The following is an 18,353-nucleotide window of genomic DNA, read 5'->3' as shown; positions in this document are numbered from 1 at the left end:
ATACATAAGCACATATATTTAAGCAGTCTATTGCTGAAAGAGCTTCGGAGGGACTCCACAGACTCATGCAGGATTTGGTAACAGCCTTGAGAGTGGCGCCACTAGTCACCCATCCCCTCCGAAGTTATCTGTGAGCAGAACTGTCTTTGCGCAAACAGATGGGGGGCACTAATTGTGTCTACTAGTTTAGTGCGCCTGGTTTTCATTCCCCCTCTCAAAGAGATAAAAGAGCAATCCAGCTAAAGCTTTCGATTCATGTCTGACCACTTGAAGTCTAAAAAAGCCTCCTTTTTTTCCCCCCGGCGCGTCAACATGGTGCCAAGTTGCGATTGGACCGAGCTTCATCTCGCTCATAACGACGTGCTTCTGCAAAGCGAGCATTTTGAAAAGCGCATGGAACAACCCGATGACACAATCTCAATGCACGATTAAAAAAAAAATAGCGGGCGGTGATACTCACAGTAGCTTTATCCAGCACTTTGATGGAGAAGGGCTCAGCCACGTTATGCTTGCGAAGAGCCATCTCCAACTCTTGTAGTGGGGGGCGCTCCCACTTTCCAAATACCACCAGGTCAATGTCACTGAGGTGGGGGAAAGTCACATTCCAAGTGGAAACAATAGAAAGGGGAAAAAAGGGGAAAAAAATCAATGTTTACAATGCCTCATGGACAGATTCATGCGATTCTTTCTTGCCTTGTTGGAAGGTAGAGTCCCGTACTGAAGCTGCCAAATATTTGGACCTATAAAAGCAGGAACATGAAAAAAAAATGAAGCATAACCATTAATCATGCGTGTCGCAATAGTTCACGCCCTGTTGACAGACAGTCTATGTAAGCCGACTCATTAATCTACCCCGCACAAAAAAAGTCTCCTCCTTTAGTGGATGGTTGCAGAACAACATTCAGCATTTTCACAGCGCGATTGCGTAAGAGCCCGCGGCGTACACGCTGATAATTTACGGTGCGTAATATCCAATGGACGGAGCTCCTCGCAATGTGGGACAATGCATTTCCGGGTTCCGCTTAGGAGTGGCCGGACCGTGCCAAGTGGAGAGCGCTGCCAAGTCCAGCGAACAATGGCGCCAAGAGAAATAGCGGCGTTTGAGGGCTGAGAGAACCGGCTCTCGAAAAAAAGAGGAGGCCGAGCGGAGGTCCTTCTTCCTCGGGCGTCTGGGAAATACGAGCGGGCGGCCATGGCACAATGCGATTGATGACGGCCATAAATCAGATGACTGACCATCAGCTTTGTCTTAAGCTACAAATCCCACTAAATATTACAACTGGAATCTCCTCATTTTATGACTTGGATCTCCTCAAGTGACGGCAAAAGAACATTTGGGTTGACATGTTGATTTACGCTTTTTTTATTCTGATAAATTCAATTGAATTTTCTACTTTTTTGGGCCTCATTCTGATAATATAGCGACATTATTTCCCGTGACCGGACGTTTGGTCATCGGTCTTTTGGTCGCCGGTCAAATGTATTTAGATATTATACACTACTTAGATATTAAACACGACTTAGATATTAAACAGTACTTGGATATTAAACAGTACTTGGATATTAAACAGTACTTAGATATTAAACAGTACTTAGATATTAAGATTAAAATTGTTCAGATTTCCGTGGAGGATTGGAACTTACATCTGCAGTGGGCCACAGCTCCTTGATAACCTTCTCGATCCGATTGACCACCTCCTTCCTCATGGCGGCCTCCTCAGGCCGCGGAGACATGAAGTTGTAGAAGTCCATCAACTCTTCATGGAGTCTGAGCAACAAACAAAATGCCTTTAGTACATTAAGACTGTTTTTTTTAGCAATTAGACCATAGCTACAGACTTACACAATCACCATCTTGAGTATTTTTTTTATGAAATTGAATGGAATATGACATTTTACAACTATAATAACAGTTGCCTCAGAAGAATGTAAACACATTTGCAGATTGAAAAGCAGGAGGAGTCAAATCTTCATGTTTTCTTGGATTGCTAAAAAAAATAGGTTTGCGTGCCAAGTCTTTACAGGAAACAATTTTTACACACTTTGAAAAACTTTGGCAGGAATGAAATGTGATTCTGAAAAGCCAAACAAAAGCCACCGCACTTTAAGCCCAATATTTATGTCTTTAGGCTTAAAGTCAGCTTTTCAGAGTTGAGTAATAACATCGGATCTACTTCTACTTCAGCCATCTGAGGTGAACACCAAAGGTTATTTCCAACAAAACCCCAAGTTTACAATATTTCTAAAGGCACCGCCAAAGCTGACACACATCTTTCCTGCAATGATTGTCAAATTGCAAACATCAAAATGCCTTCTAATGTTTGAAGTCGGTGCACTTTACTCAACCTTTCTAACCAGAGTCAAAGGATAAACTTGAACATATTACATAATCCTATTTTTTCCCTAATCTCATGTCATATTAAAAAAAAAACATGTTTACTGTTTACTGGAGGATAGGACTGACCTTTACCCCAAAATGCAGACCTAGAAGGACACTTAAGAAATTGCTGAGGCAGTGTGATAGCTATGCAACAACCTTGGTGATTACTCGCATATTGTTTTAAATCGCTCTTTAAATATAAATATATATAATTAATCATATGCCCCCTGTATTGTTTTATAATTATATTAAAGTATGATTATTGATGAACCTAACATGGCATGTTTCCACGACTTCCTGCTTTTGTTTACAGTCCCTTTTTGCTTGTCAGCATTTGGGTTTGATTTCATTCTGCCTGCGAGACGGTCCATTTTGGCTCGAAAGTTGACCAGTATCCCAAAAAGGGACTGCGGTCCGTTAGGCCTTTGGAGGCGGCGCGGAATAACGGGAAGATTTCTTAGCCTCCAAATACCGAGGAACAGTGGCTCTCTGTTCCACCCCTGTGGCCACTCATTTTTTCGAAGAATGCGTGCCATAGTGTCAGTGTGAAATACGGAACAGGGGGACTGTCACAATCAATTACCGAAGCCCTACGGGATATTCAGTCAGGCCGTGTACCCACGCCTTGGTGAAAACATTCTGCTAGCCAGCCAGACGCTCCCGCATAAATACAAGTAGTCAGACTGAAGAGCAAAAAGGTATTGTTGAGAGATCTTCTCATCAAACTTGGTGCTCTTCAAGTCGAAAAAAAAAGGAAAAGGAGATACTAAATCGTGTCTACTATGCACCAAACTGTTGATTTTTTTCCTTCATGTTTTATACTTGGAGTATTTTTACATACTGCTTCCTCGTGCTTACACTACAAGAGCACATAACTGAAATACTTTGTGTGACTAGACAGACAAATGTGATGTTAAGTGTTAAATATCATAAGTTAGCTAGTTCTTGTAGTAATATGCATTAATGAAACTAATGATATGTTTCATTTGCAGAGTTTTGTTGTCAATGTATTGCAATGTATTCCCTTTAAAATAACAAAAGCCATCCCATCTATAAAAAAAAACAATGCCACTAAGCATCTTAAAATGTTATAGTAGTGCAAACATGAAATTAAACTATTGGTGAAGTTACAACTCAACAGAACATCTGCTCATTAACATATGTAATGAAAAATAGAATAGTACTGTTGGATATTAGACCATGCATTTTGAATGGTTATAAAACACCTTTATACATTTCCTGATGGCTAAAAAAATACTAAATATGATTGATTTATGAACTCACTTGAACATCCGACTCAATTATGACGAACAACGTCCATCGATAAGTGTTAATTTAAACCTCCAAACATTTGTCCGCGTTATATTACATCACGTTGGGAATAGTGGGCTGGGTTAGCCACCATGCTATTCATCAACACGTTTTACGCCAATCCGGCTGAGTAGAGGCCTATTCAAACTATAGTGAGAATCGACCCGCCCACGTTTTAAGCGTAAGCCCCCGAACGTGCGTCAAACTCACCCAAGGACCCCCGAGTTGTAGTTGCGCGTCTTCCAGGGTGTCCAAGTGCTCGCGTCGTTGCCATTAGTGCAATTAGAAAGCAAGTAATTCACCCCATAAGTGCTGGCCTTGTTTTCACTTTTCCTACGGCCGGGGTGATGTTGATGGCGGAAGGGAATCGCAGGTGTCGTGGAAGGAACCACCTGGTGACTTTTCGCGCACAGCCGCTGCAAATTGACAACGTGACTGCTATGGTGCACAACGTGGGGGTGCTGGGGGAGGTGGTGATGATGATGATGGTGTTGGTGGATGTGATGATGCGGGTGATGATACCGGTGGTTGTCCGTGTTGTCACCCGGAGCGAATAGCGGCCCGACGTTTTTATTCCCAGCCGTGGAGGGGGGGCTGTCAGCCGGCCGGGATACCAGTGATAACAGCGAGGGGGCGACGGGGCTAGACTTAGGGGCAATTGTCTTGCTTTCCCCGGCGTCTGGTGAGGCCGGGGTGAAAAAGTTGGACAGTGCCATGCCGAGGGACGATATCGCGGCGTCGTTGACGCAAGCCGAGCCGCTGGGGATGCTGTGATGGCCGCCGCCACCGCCTCCGACGCCGCCTCCTCCTCCTCCGCCACCAACACCGCTGCTGCTGCTGCTCTTGCTCGAAACCACGGCATTTTTCAACATATCCAACGCGGCGTAATTGACGCACTGATTGTGGACATGCTGGGCGGCGAGCGTCCGTACTCCCTGAGAGGTTTCCCAGACGTGCATCCATAAGGCGTTCGCCGGTCCTTTCTGTTCGGGCTGAATCCAAGCTACCCTCGGATCCATTCAACTTGGTTCTCCGATGACCCCCCCGTGTTGGGTAGAACGCCAGCGAATCCGTCGTGATGCCGAGCGCCGATCCGCCGTCCCGAGAGATCGCCCAACACTGCCCCGGGCTGCAGAAAAAAATTAAGCGGAAAAGCGAGTTGGAAGCATTGACAAAGTACTAGTAGTCCCCGCGACACCGCTAGATCACGGGAAAACGCTCGCTGATTTCTATAGGGATTCAATATGGCGTATTCTCTTCAAATCCTGGCGCATGCGCGTTGAAGAGGGGATCCTTATTCAACGACAACTGCGCCCACTTCTTTGGTTGCCCTCTTGTGGCATAAAGTGACATTGCACCAAAATATGAATCATTTTTCATCAGTTAGAATTATTTAACTCTTTGCTCACCACAGTGCACTCTTTGTAATACACACTACTTGTAAAATAAAGAACAAACAAAAACATTCATTTCCTGTGTTAGTTTATCCTGGATGAGGTTTGTTATAAATCTATTAAATTAAATGCCAAATATTCTTGAGGTACATTATTCTTAAAAATGACTGATCACTGCTTCCAGTTTTTTATACACAGTGAAAAGTCAGAAATTGAATTACTGTATTTAAAACATACTAAAAAATATCCATCAGTTGCACAACAGTTTTTTTTAAGCATACCATCAAATGCACTATATACTTAATTCTATATCTCAGTATTTCATTTTTAATTTAGGAAAAAGCTTGCCAATATATAAGACTATATGGAAAAAAATAGCAAAATCCTATCGAAACACAACTCCCCATTACCCATCCTCAATGTCGATAGAATATGAAATACTTATACGGGTCATAATCCCGCCCTCTTCATATGCTGCTCACGTACACTTGTGTCCGCCCATGAAATATAAAAGAAAAAACAGAAATAATCATCTTTTCAGATGTCTGCTTTGAAATACAGCAGATGCCGTCACGCATCACAACGTCAAAACAGGAGCTGTCTTCAAGCCTGTACGTTTTACTGTACGAGGCGAGACTACGAATAATGTACACGATAGAGGGGGGAGTGTAGGAAGTAGCCTCTTGCATAACACATTCTCGCGACCCCAGCCGCTCACGTGTATCATGACAGAGTCTAGGAGAGGGGGAGAAAAAAAGGCCCAAGAGCAAACTATGTGTCAGATAGGATATATGGCCAACACACTCATGAGGCATGCACGCAGCTGCTCAGCTCCACTGCACGAAAAGAAGCTAGCTTTCTCCAGTATTTAGCTTTCTCCAGTCTTTAGCTGTATGAAGAGCAGCAGGTTGCCTGCCTTTCTCTGCATATCTTGTGCAAAGGCTCCTCTATGCCGTCATGGTTTGTGGGATTTCCCCACATCGTACGGGTTAGACCGCATTTGACAGATATGCAAGCGTGCGGACAGCGACGATCGATTCCTGCAGTTTGTTAAGAGTTCACGTTATGCTAATGAGGCCAAACACGTGTTGTGCAAACTGTAATGAAGCCAAGTCGAAACATGCTTTCAAACCTGAAATTCACAGTAAAACATTGGTAGACATTCTTACAGTTCTTTCTACGAATAAAAGGCCATAAAAACACATAATAACACTGATGTTTTATAATTCTATGAAAGGTTATTTCATGTTGGAACGGGATTGGCGACCAGTTCAGATTATGAATATAGTGACATTAGTGTTGAAGATATTAGATGGAAAGACAGACATGCATCTTTGGATTTTTTCCCAGACCAAAACCCCATTAAGCTCCACAATTAAATAAATGGCTACTTATGAGATGGAGCATCTGTTATATCTCCTCTCTTTCAGCAATAAAGGGCATCTTTTTTTCAGTTTTGATGCAGTTCTTTGGCAGGATTGGGTAATGAACCCAACATGTGCAAACATGGTTCCATTGTTGGACAAAAAAAAACCGTAATAAACAGGGCAAGTGTGAAGCCGCCCGGAAAAAAAGCATCTTTAACGATTACACCACGTGGAAAGTTGTGCCCTGACTAGCAAGATGGTTTAAAAAAACAGTATGCGTACCTTAGCTTGCAGAGTGTCTTGAAATATTTGTCCTCTAATAACCCCAGTGAAGATTTACAGAGATAAAAATGCAGATGGCACTTGCTGCAAGGCACACTGTGGAATCTCAAGCTTCAGTTTACACTTCACTCGCCTCCTGCCGCCACCCAAAAGGTCACTTTTAGGTTTTTATATCAAGCAGGGGTGTCCAAACTACGGCCCGCTGACCATCTTTTTATTGGCCTTCATAGTTGGTCAATTAGAAGACATTCAAGTTTCATTGTTTTTAGTCTGAAATGAAAAACTTTGTCATGGGAAAGAACAGCAAACAGTCGAGTGTAGAAAAAAAGGATGTTATGGTACTAAGTCATCAATTCATTAAGTAAAGTTTCATAATGATATCATAGATGGAAATAAAGTGTTGGGCAAATGATGGAGTGATTTGAGTTTTTGTGGTAATGTGAATGGTGTCCCATAACACATCTCCAAAAATATGTCTGTTAAAAAAATATACTGTATAGAAAAAAGTTAAACATGTCCGTACTATCAAAAACAACCTTTCCAATGGTTAAAAATATTTTTTTTAAATCAAAAAAGGGATCAATGCCTTCCTATCTTTGGGGTAGTCTTCAAATTTACCCAGGTACCATCTGCAAAGAAGCAAGCACAAGGAATTTTCTTATCATATTACCCCCAAAAAAAACACATCACCCAGGGCGGGTAGTATTTATCTTCTTACTTGTGGTGGGCGAAAGCCCTGCTGCTAAGGACCACAACGGTGAAGACGGCAAAAGCTGCGCTGTGAACAGATTGGCCCGCCAGTGCGAAGCCCGCCCACTCTGTTATCTCCCCGAAGAAGTTGGCTCCAGATACGTACTCGAACATGCCACCTGCGAGGAAGTTTCGGGCATTTTGGTCAACGAAACACACAGAAAGTGGCGGAAAATATGTGCCAGTAGAATTTTACCTCTGGGGATCTTATATCCGGTCTCTCCGGGACCCCTCAGGTTCCTTAGGATGTGGTCAGAGTGCAAATTGGTCAACCAACCAAATAGCCACAACATGCAACCTGCAATCAAACCCATCCAACATGAAATATTCAATAAAGTAGTGCTGTTATGCAAATGTCCAAAGCTCCAACGGGCTGAAAACTAGCACAAACCTGCAACGAAAAATGGATGTGTGGCCCAATCGGCAGGATACTCGGCATAGTGGCTTAAATATCTGATCTGCATGAAGCCATTGTACAAGCAGAAAACAAAAGCCAGGAAAAAGGACAGGAATGGTGTTGGTTTACCTCCACGGATTAAAAATGGATAAATAAGTGATCTGGAACAGAATAAGCAAAAGGTAATTAAAACACAAAGTAAATATCATGCTGTAATGTATCACATAGTGGTAACTAACTATATAATGTCAAAGTTTTATGAATAATGCATTGGGTCAGATGACAAAAACAGCAGATAGGTGAGTTTTTAAGGTAAATAGTGGTGAGTTTACAAATATGTTGGGAGTCAATGTACTTTGGACAACTTGTACTGTACTGCATGTGTAAAAATGGATGGGAAATGTACTTATTTACCCACCTCTGCGCATAATGGCAGAAAAACATTGCAATGAGCATTTGATTGGCAAGATGCGAGCTCCTCGCTGATGATGCCCAAACTAGTAGGCAGGCTGGCACCAGAAAGGCTGGCAGCTCCTGGATGAACCAGGCCAGCTTGACGTTTACTGGGAAACCGTATGTACTCGAAGTATACCGTCCATACGGTACATTGACAAACAGTAAAGAAAGAAACGTATATGCTGCCATTAAAAGCATGATGTAAGCCATCCAATCCAAAACGTGCTGCTCTTCCTCTGGAGAAGAAAACAACGCAGAAAGAATACTATCCATGTCGGCGATGAAAAGGTGGAAAAACAAATTATCATGAAAAAGATGTCATTTTCTTGCAGTAAACAAGACAAATACTATATCTTACTGTTCTCTACACGGTATTGTGGAATCAGCCAATCACATCGCGTGAACAAATATGGGTCTCCAGTTTGTCAGCCAATCAAGTCGTGCAGTGTCACATGGGCCTTTACACAAGTGACTTTTACATAACGTTTCTTACTACTAGATCTTAAAGGTCTGCATAAGGACTTTAGCCAGGATTATAAAACGTAGTCTGCCCTAAAAGCGAGAAACTCTATACAATTAATAAATAAATAGTAAAAAAAAACGTTACTGTTGAGTCAATTTAAAAGGAATTCGGAAGTAGCACACGCCCATTCGCATGCGCAGTAACCAAACAAGTCCTGTTGGAAAATGATGTACGACATTGAACAACAGCGACACCTCCAGGTATATTCAAGTAAAAACAAGTTATCAAAACAGCAAAACGAATTGGGTGGGGCTCCTGCACTTGTTGACATACATAAAAACACTTTTAACTGATAAATGTACCAATTTCCTGGGTTTGTTTAAGTTTAAGGTATAACAATATACATGTAAATAAGTCAGAAATACACAAAATATACACCAATGCATTAGCAACATTTTAATTTTTTTTGGACAGTATTTTCACTGAGCAATTTCAATAACAAATATTACATTTCCCCATTTTTTGTGTGTTCATGTACATGTTTGTGTGTCATGTTCAGTTAGAAGTGTTTCTCATCGCTCATTCATACCGTCGGTCAAGTCAAGTCACAGTTTTAGACAGATGGGTCGTTTAAGGGAGCAAATGGAAGGGAAATTGTAACAAAACAAAAAAAGGGGAGAGAGGAAATAAATACACGCAAAAAAAAAAAAAAAGAAATGAGAAGGACCAGAGCAGATCAAGATGACGACTGGCCAAGGATGTTGCGAATATGAAAAGTCGTAGACAAACATTGTAAACATCGATAGCATAGTACAACATAATACACTATTTGACTTTTGATACAGATGGCAACACTTTCCAGGACGGAAGACAAAACGTCAGATTTGGGATTTTCTCAAGATTCCATCTGGAACATGACTTCCTGATTAGTATGCAGATTTCTTGTTTCTTATTTTCCTCTTCTTTTAAACTCTTGACACAATTATCCAAAAATATATCTTAGAATATCCCACTCAGGAAAAAGTTGGGAAAAAGGCTACCAGTTGCCTGTTTCATACCCATTTTTTTTTCCTCCTGCCACATAATCCAAATGAGGCTTTTTTTTTGGTCCACTTCTCAGAAGTGAGTAGAGTTGCATGTGAATCCCCATTGATGTATCACAATATATATATATAACTAATACTTTTCACACCGGGTTGGGGGGGACCGATCCTGCTTGGAAAAGTACTAAGAGTTCTTATATGATGCAGCGTGGAACATTTTGTTATTTTTTTTTAAACCTACTGAGCCCAATTTTCGGCTTTTTTTTAAAAGTAAATGCTCACACATGGCTCACATAAATGTAAATCGCCATTAAATCTTAATGTCAGATGTTCCTCAGCGTAGAAAAAAAAGTCAAGTATGAGAGGAAGTAATGTTTGTCTCCAGAGTGCCTGATTTATGGACATTTATTGCAGTCTCGCAAGTCGGGGATTGGGCTTGATGGAGTGACTCCCTTGAGGGTGAATGGGAGCCAATCAAAAACGAGAAAGAAGACTCGAAATGGAAACATCACGGCCTTCCATTTGAGGGGGAAAGGAACTTTGGTAAACTTAACGGTACCTGAAATTCTTCATGTGCAGAAGAGGGACATTAACACAGATAAACTGCCACATTTAATAAAAGATTTTCTGCAGCTTGAATAAATGTGCAAAGGGAAAAGTAGCGGGAGGGAAAAATAAGCTTGACGTATCATAATTACAAACGGAATTATTAATTAGGCGCCTGTAGAATGTAAAGTCACCTTATTTCTGATTTGTTTGTTTTCGAGTGGAAAAATAACTTTAAAAAAAAAGGTCAGGAAAAAACCATAGAGCAGCAATGTTTTTGCACAGTTTGTGTGCACATTCAAGTAAATAAAAGATATATTTCTATATATATATTTATATATAAAGAGAAAAAAAACTAGGAGGTTAAAGACGCAAGAATATCCAGTCTTTGTTGGTCGGATTGGCACTTTTGTGAGAAGGAGTGCAGTTTTGTAGAATAGAAATAAATATTCCTGCTAGTTTTTTTCTCTTATGATTTTTTTAGCACACATAATGCAGAGTATTTGTCATGAAACTGCACTTTTTTTAATAAGTAAAGGAAAATGAACACTCAATGATTGTGCTTTCACCTCATACAGCACAAGTAGGAAATTTGCTTCATTTTCTCCTTTTTTTTTGCTCAAATTGAATGTTTTAAATTTCCAACCTCTGTTGTACGCCCCCTTTTTTTCTCCGAAAACGCAAAAAAAGATCTCAAAATTGTCCGGGATTGGACCAAGTGGTGCTTATTTGTAAATTGAAAAAAGACAATGGCTAGCATTAGAATTAGATAGTCGCCCATGTCCATCCACAAAAAGGCAGATGCCCCATGGAATGCTGGGAAACCAAGTCACAGAGTCGCGCAAGTTCTTCCTCACACCGTGCCGCTCAGTCAAAAACATCACACACTCTCGACGCTACTTTTAAATAGCCGTCGTTTACCCAGCTCATTAAATCCATCCAAAAAAGTCGCAGTGGCTAAGTAATAGTTTCCGACTGTCTTTGTGTACGTGGCAACTTTGCTTTAAATAGATTTAAGGTTTTCTTGACAATTTTTTGAATTAAAAACTCAAAAATATTTTTTAATCCTCAAAAAAAGTCATTTAAGATTGTTAATTGCATTTTACTAATTGATTTTTCATGAATGCATTCCCTCATTGGAAATGGAGGTAATCCCAGTTGTGATAAGAAATACTATACAAAAATTCATATTATTTGACTGATTAAAAACTCAAAAAAAAAATTAAACCTAAAAAAAAGTCATTAAATTATTAATTGCATTTTATTAATTGATTTTTCATTAATGCATTCCCTCATTGGAAATGGAGGTAATCCCAGTTGTGATAAGAAATACTATAGGAAAAAATCATATTATTTGACTGACTATATAAACCCTGTTTTTATCTGGTAACATTTTCATTAGTGCAAAATTGTCCTGCCAACACACAAAAAGACAGTCCGAATTAGAAAGTCAAAAAGGAAACTTTTTATCCTTCCCTAGCCTTTTTTTAGCCACTCATCTGTGTGACGTGCAGTGTCTGCGGGTGTTGTATGCGCGTGTGTTTGTGTGCAGTGCGAACAAATACCGGTAACGTCAATCAATTCCAGAAAAAATAAAATAAAACAAAAAAAAACCCAATGGGACTACACTTTGAATGGCGCGCTGTCCGAAACATCCTGTGCCAAGGGTCTACGTAACAGCACGGGGGGTTTACGCGACGTGCGCTCGAACCCGTGGCCGTTTCAACTAGTGACGCAAAACGCCTAAAAAAGAGCTATACACTCACTAGCACTAAATAGCACACGACACCACCACTAGACGACTAGAACCGCTTCCTGCTGCGCGTGAGTGATGCCCGGGATGTGCGGACAGCCGCAAAAGCATGCCGACAAATGCAGCTGGGAAGGCGGAGCTCCCGCTTTACCGCTGTTCTAAATATAGCAATTTGCTTTTAGTGCCGTCGACACGCCCACATTTTTCAATGTTAGATCACTTTGTAATTAGGAACGTTAACTAAACCACCAGCAGGAACCCTGAACTTTTGACATTTCATCCTACCTGCTCATACAAAAAATAATAATTCAGTTCAAATATAAGAAAAAAAACCCACACTTGCTAGTTGGTGATCTCCGCCAAAAAAAAAAAAAAAATGGGAAAGTATACTTTGAAAGTTCATTTGTTTAGTTGCACGTTCAGGATGTGAAGGAGGTGGGCATCTTTCCTCAAAAAAAAATATAGGAATGGAAATTAAAATGTCTCCAAACCACCATGCCTGCCTGCCAAGGAGAGACTTCCAAAACGAGTGGCAGAAAAGTGTGCACGTGCTTTAAGTCGAGGGGATATGGCGACAGAAAACCAGAGGCATGACATCGGGAAACAGCCCCCCCTCCCTCCTCTCTCCCCCTTTTCTCCCCAAATAAACTGACGAGCACAAACCTCCCCCTTAAAGTTGGAAGCCCTCCATGGGCGCCTCCTGCTGAGGGAAGAGGAACTGTTGATTTTCTTGATCTACCTCAGGTGCCAGGCTACTGTCTTCTTCCTCCACCCCAAAATAGTGCTCGATCAGGTCAAAGGCCTTCTGGTAGATTTCCTGGTTCTCATGACTCTGGAGGAACTCGATCTTGTCCAGACCTGAATAGAAAAAAAAAAATACAAGACGACTTTGGTAAAAATTCTATAGCAAGGGAATTATCTCCAATTCCCCACCCATGTACCGTAAGCTTCTTCAATGAGGCTGCAATACGGATTAATTCCCGTGCCGTGATTTTCCTGCTTGGCTTCTTGCTCTCCCAGTCTTAGGATATTCTCCAGGCCGTTAAGGGCTACCTGGACGATCTTGGAGTCCATCACCGTCAGCAGGTCACATAGCGGTTTGATACAGCCCAAGTTGACCAGATACCTAAAAAAAGGCAAACACAGCAGTTCACGATTGTTGCCCTATTCAAAACAGACAATTTAAGTCAATCTTGACCTGATCTGTTCGGGTGTCCCTCCGGAAGTGGCATTAGAAATGGCCCAGGCTGCCTCTTTCCTAGTCCTGAACTCTGCTTTTTGTAGGATTTCAATCAGCACGGGAAAGATGTTTGCGTCAATCACCGTCTGCAAGCAAGAGATAAAACTCAAATATCAGTCTTCAGCCAACAAAGCCAGCCAAAAAAAGTTTCTTAACCACATCCCACCTGTATCTGCGCTCGGTTTCCGGCCGTGATGTTAGAGATGGTCCAACACGCTTCTTTACGAATGGACTCTTTGGCACTGCTCAGCAGATGCAGTAGACAAGGCAATGCCGAGCAGTTCAACACAACCTGCACCCAAAACGGTTCAAATTCTCATTAAAAAAAACAAACATGGCAACCCGATTCCCTTTTCCAAAACCCTCACCTGCGTCTGTATATCATCTCCCGTCACGATATTTCCCACAGCTCTCAGTGCGGGAGACGCCACCTTATAATCCGTGTGCCTACAAAGCAAAAAAGGTTTTCTACCAACCGTCCGGGAATAGAGGCCACGTTAGACTTCTTACATGAGCAGTTCTATGAGGCGCCTGCAGACACCCGAGTCGATGACAGCCTGGATTTTGTCATTGGGGCCGTCGGAGAGGTAGGACAGCGCCCAGCAGGCGTCTGCCAACAAGTCTGGGTCGCTACTAAAGAGAAGCCTGGAAAGCACCGGGAGACAGGGCGACACCTAGGCACAAAAATTTGGAATCAGGGAAGACAATGTTACGATCCACATATTATTTCAGGGGGGGAAAACCCTTCACTCCAAATCCCAACTAACCTTTTCAAAACTAGGTGGAGGGTTTTTTCCTCTGCAGAGATTAGACAGGGCCCACACAGCATTCCTGGTCATTGTAAGTCTAGTGGATTTAGTCAGAAGCCTGCCACGGCAACAAAGGATAAATATTTAGACATGTACTTGACAGTTTAGAAAAAAAGATGGTGTCCCATTTTACATTAACACGGGTGGAAGGATGTTGCAGTTCAAAACGTAGTCCCTGCACAAGGCACTGTCTCCTGCAATATTGCCGAGAGCCCACACGGCCTGAAAAACAACATGACACGTGATTCTCAAGACTGGGACACTTTGATAGGACCACGGCCCATTTGGCAACACACTCATTACCTGCTCCTGCACATCCTCAAAGTCTGAATTTAAGAGCTCAATGAAGATGGGCACCGCTCCTGCTTCTATCACAGTCTTGGTCTGCATGGACGTGCCTGAGGCAATGTTCGTCAGTGCCCAAGCGGCTTCAAACTGAAAAAACGACAATCATTACATTAGTTTGTCAAGCTTCTACAATTGGTAGATTTTGCCATTCAATCTTCCAATACCAAGTCGCAATCCAATATTCATGACATTATTAAATAGGGGTATCCAAAGATCTTTGTCCATCCCATTTCAATAGACCTTCCGCAACATTATATTTATATAAATGGCTGATTTCAATGAACCAGATCCAAATCCCCCTTTTCAGTTGTGCAAGACCATAAAAAGGCTAAAAATTGTCCAAACTGCATTTTGCATAGAGAAACGTGGTCACCCAATTGACGTATTTAGTTGTGATTATTTGGTCACTTTTTGACCACAAGGTATTCTGCAATTGTGTCAATTTCTGATTGGGGATGTCCCTAGGCTTTATAAATCCACACTAACCTGGAGAGTGCAGTTGCTGCTCATCTTGAGGAAGTGCACAAATCTCTCCACGACTCCGCTTGTGTTTATGACCTCATCAATTGGCGGATTAGGTTCTGAAAACAGCACAGAAAAAAATATTTTTGAATTTATTGCTTTGCCTTTTTATGACGTCACACAACCTGCACAATACCTTTCGAGAGGAGTTTTCTAAACTTCTGCGTTGTGGCTAGTTGAAGCTCAGGATCCTCAGAGAAAAGCATCTCCACCATATCTCTGGTAATGACTCCTTCCTGCAACAACAAAAACGCACATCTTCAGCACTCTTTTACCAAGACTTTTAATTCAACCAAAAGGAGTCAAAACCTTACCGTGACTGGTACACTGAGCTGCGAATCCACTAGAGGGCTCTCCAACATTGCTTCTTCTTCAGTGAGGACATCCACGTTCCTCCTTTTGCAAAGCTTCGGAAGAAAAAAAAAACAAAAGTGCTTACAAAAACAATTATTTAAACATGGATGAGATTAAGATATGAATTTACTTGTTGTTCTCGTTTTTGTTTCCTGAGCTGGATGCCCTCCTCTTCTCTCCTGCGCCTCATCTCTTCGGGGTTCATCGCTTTGTTCTTGTAGCGGTTCATCCTGTAGTTGTTATCCTTGGCCGGACTGGCGGATGGCTCTGTTCAAACGTAAACACAAGTTAGAAAAAAAAGAAAAAAAGGATTTTGGTGGCCGATTAAGATGCATCTACAACAGCCGGATATCATGATGAAAGTGTGTGTAAACAGGGCTGGATATAAAAAGGCCTTGAACAAACTAGTTGGCTGCGAGTGGAAAGCACAGTCTAAAAATACGCACTCACCTCAACGCACACGCCGACGCAGAACAAAAGTCTGTAGAGTTAAAGCGCAGAGTTGGCAAAAAAATGCGAGCCGCGCAAGACTAAGTGAGCTTTCCGAGTGGGCCGCGTCAGAATGATGCCAACGCTAAAGTTATATGCACATTGTGTTTTTTTAAATATATTCACTACCAAAAAGTGCAATGAAAATGGCATTCATAATTTTCAACGCAGTGCATATTAGGCCATTTTAGGGTTTCATTTCTTTATGAAATAAATGTTTAGAGGGTAGAAAGATGACCTAAACCTGTTTAACTGGCGGCAAAAAAGTACTTACTGTTATATTTGGTATTGTATCATCATTTTTTTCTTCAATAAATGTTGATCTGAGTTATGATATGACCAGTGTGTTATCAAGGAGCTCCAGCAAATTAAAAAAAAAAAACTTGCATTTAATTTGTTGGACATTTTTTTATGTATAGATGTACATACTTGTTGAATATATTTATATTTACCTAGAGATTTATTGGTTTGAAAAATAAAAAAGTAACAGTTTTTGTCATAATTTGGTCCAGTCATATGTTGTGAGGCACAACCAATCAAATGTAACCCTTTACATGACTTAATTTGCATGTAAATACTCAATCTGAATCCTTAATCCAGATTAGATCTTGTTCGCTTCAATTGAATTCAATGTCACAATATTTGCAGACGGGGTGATTAAGCAATGTTCTGCTCGTAAATCAATTTAAATTGCGGTTGACTTTAATTAAAATATTTAGCCGTTTGGAGGTATGTATAGTTATCATGGTTGAGCAGCATGTGAATGTCACTGTGGGCGTCACATGAACACGTTCGTGGAAGGAGCGGCTTGGAGAACCTTCTGTCAAATAAAATCGAGCCATCAGATATTTAGGAATCAACGATGAATATTAAAAACGACTCAAATTGATAAAATATGACTTAGATCGACAGCCAATTATAGAAATGTTGGTTATTCAACCGGTGAGGCTATCGTAATGGCAGCTATGCTAAGCCCGAGCTGCTGCGCTCAATCAAACTGCTGACGTACGAACATATTTATGACAAACACTCAACTTTTAAGGGGTAACTACAACGATTTAGGCCATTTTAAGTGCTGGAGTAGATTTAAAAAGAGCATAACGACATTATCATTTTTCACATTCACCGCCCCGACAATTTAGCACACAGTTCAGATCGTGGTACGTTTAATTGACCCTGATCTTCAGGAAAACTTACCCATTGTGTTTTCCATGTGGTTTAGGCGTATGGCGCGATGTACCCGAAGGGAATATGAAGAACTTTCTACCTTTATCGTTCTGCTATGTCAAATAATTTGCTACAGTGAACGCAGCAATATGTCTGCCGGAGGCGGCACCATTGATATGATGACTACTTCCTGCCACCAGAGCCCAATTGCAGTCAACCCTTTACACCTCGTTAAATTACGCTGCCATAATTTGTTGCGCTCACTAAATATCTAAAGCTAATATCAATGTTTGGGTTTTATGATAAGATTTGTGTTTTCAAGCGAGTTTACAACAAGTACATTGAACATTTTATGGAGAGGTGGGGCTGATAGTCTTATTTCCCACAAAATAACGCGAGACTTTATTTCGAATGCCATTTGCTTTGAAAAGCAATACTGACGCCTGGTGGTGATTTATTGAAACGACCCAAACCCAATTATAATCATATTGACGCAGTAATACTACTTTTGTATTTTTCATCATATATAGGAGTCAGTCTACAGTTTTAATTGCACAATTTAAAACATATCCTCATTTGATAAACATATTACTCCCAGAAAGCCCATTAAAACTCATTTAAGCGCATGAAACATGACAAAATACGATTGCATATTCATGCAAAACCCAGGAATCAAACTAAATTGCTACAATTACTATCACCCATCTCTCCCATAACATGAACGGTGTAGCCTTAACCAACAGGGGGCAACATTGCACAAATAATAAACCAGGAGCGCAGTTTTGTTGAGTAAGAGAGAGGTCAACACCAACTGACTTGAGATCCCACCCCATGATTGTAATTTCATCACGGGGTGAACCATACTACAGCTTTTAGGTTAAACTTTATCCTACTTGAGGCAACTCTGTAGACGTACTAGAACTTTGCTACACCACTTTCTCATTCCAAGGCTTATTGAGGCACATCATACACGGCCCAGCAAGAAAGGTTATACATTAATCACTGTCAACGCTTGTGGATGGAGTCATAAGACCGAAGACAAGAAACATCACCGAGGCCTTTCAAATGAAGTGCATGGGGGAATGGAGGCTGTACCAATGTACCCCCCCCCCCCACACACACACACACTCATCATCAGCCTATTCCCCAAGCCCTCATTCAAATTTAAACAACCAATCAATATCTAAGTTGGAGGATCACTAAACAAAACACATACTAATGTTTTTCACTGCTTGCAACTAGATATCATATTACTGACCTGAATACACTGCACACACCATTA

The 18,353-nt window shown here is 41.2% G+C and overlaps 3 protein-coding genes across 4 annotated transcripts in view; all 3 read right to left on the bottom strand.

Annotated features, from left to right (window-relative positions):
- The window catches only part of tent4a (terminal nucleotidyltransferase 4A), a 15,899-nt gene extending 10,908 nt beyond the window's left edge, over window positions 1–4,991 (bottom strand). Inside the window, exons 1-4 of one of the 2 annotated variants that reach the window (XM_077743036.1) lie at window positions 3,902–4,991; window positions 1,645–1,768; window positions 694–740; window positions 461–581 (exon numbers count right to left, since the gene is read on the bottom strand). In XM_077743036.1, coding sequence (XP_077599162.1) covers window positions 461–581; window positions 694–740; window positions 1,645–1,768; window positions 3,902–4,710 — 1,101 coding nt within the window. In that variant the 5' untranslated portion in view covers window positions 4,711–4,991. Of the gene's footprint in view, window positions 1–460; window positions 582–693; window positions 741–1,644; window positions 1,769–3,664; window positions 3,842–3,901 lie in introns of those variants that run through there. The other variant, XM_077743037.1, reaches the window with a different exon arrangement.
- Window positions 4,992–6,931: 1,940 nt separating this feature from the next.
- On the bottom strand, window positions 6,932–8,727 carry srd5a1 (steroid-5-alpha-reductase, alpha polypeptide 1 (3-oxo-5 alpha-steroid delta 4-dehydrogenase alpha 1)). The gene is made up of 5 exons (XM_077743038.1): window positions 8,300–8,727; window positions 7,876–8,042; window positions 7,681–7,782; window positions 7,453–7,603; window positions 6,932–7,363 (listed from the first exon to the last, which is right to left on the bottom strand). Exons 1-5 carry the CDS (start codon window positions 8,608–8,610, stop codon window positions 7,297–7,299), a joined length of 798 nt encoding a protein of 265 aa, XP_077599164.1. The 5' UTR covers window positions 8,611–8,727; the 3' UTR covers window positions 6,932–7,296.
- A 514-nt stretch (window positions 8,728–9,241) lies between these two features.
- LOC144214723 (importin subunit alpha-7) lies at window positions 9,242–17,308 on the bottom strand. The gene is made up of 14 exons (XM_077743344.1): window positions 17,102–17,308; window positions 15,546–15,682; window positions 15,376–15,468; window positions 15,198–15,297; window positions 15,026–15,120; window positions 14,495–14,626; window positions 14,325–14,413; window positions 14,150–14,249; window positions 13,893–14,056; window positions 13,751–13,829; window positions 13,549–13,674; window positions 13,341–13,468; window positions 13,084–13,268; window positions 9,242–13,000 (listed from the first exon to the last, which is right to left on the bottom strand). Exons 1-14 carry the CDS (start codon window positions 17,115–17,117, stop codon window positions 12,813–12,815), a joined length of 1,632 nt encoding a protein of 543 aa, XP_077599470.1. The 5' UTR covers window positions 17,118–17,308; the 3' UTR covers window positions 9,242–12,812.
- Between the last annotated feature and the right edge of the window lie 1,045 nt (window positions 17,309–18,353).

Source organism: Stigmatopora nigra, chromosome 21, assembly GCF_051989575.1.
Source record: "Stigmatopora nigra isolate UIUO_SnigA chromosome 21, RoL_Snig_1.1, whole genome shotgun sequence".
In the NCBI taxonomy this organism is placed as follows: Eukaryota; Metazoa; Chordata; class Actinopteri; order Syngnathiformes; family Syngnathidae; genus Stigmatopora; species Stigmatopora nigra.
This window is presented reverse-complemented; position numbering and strand designations above follow the sequence as displayed.

What these genes read in the sequence shown, in the direction of transcription:
- srd5a1 (XM_077743038.1), bottom strand. Translation starts at nt 8,610, where the DNA reads ATGGATAGTATTCTTTCTGCGTTGTTTTCTTCTCCAGAGGAAGAGCAG. An exon ending in ACATCCATTTTTCGTTGCAG is followed by an intron (nt 7,783 to 7,875) that starts GTTTGTGCTAGT and finishes GTTTGATTGCAG; the next exon opens with GTTGCATGTTGTGGCTATTT. An exon ending in CGGATATAAGATCCCCAGAG is followed by an intron (nt 7,604 to 7,680) that starts GTAAAATTCTAC and finishes ACTTCCTCGCAG; the next exon opens with GTGGCATGTTCGAGTACGTA.
- LOC144214723 (XM_077743344.1), bottom strand. An exon ending in AGCTCAGTGTACCAGTCACG is followed by an intron (nt 15,298 to 15,375) that starts GTAAGGTTTTGA and finishes TTGTTGTTGCAG; the next exon opens with GAAGGAGTCATTACCAGAGA. An exon ending in TAGAAAACTCCTCTCGAAAG is followed by an intron (nt 15,121 to 15,197) that starts GTATTGTGCAGG and finishes TGCTGTTTTCAG; the next exon opens with AACCTAATCCGCCAATTGAT.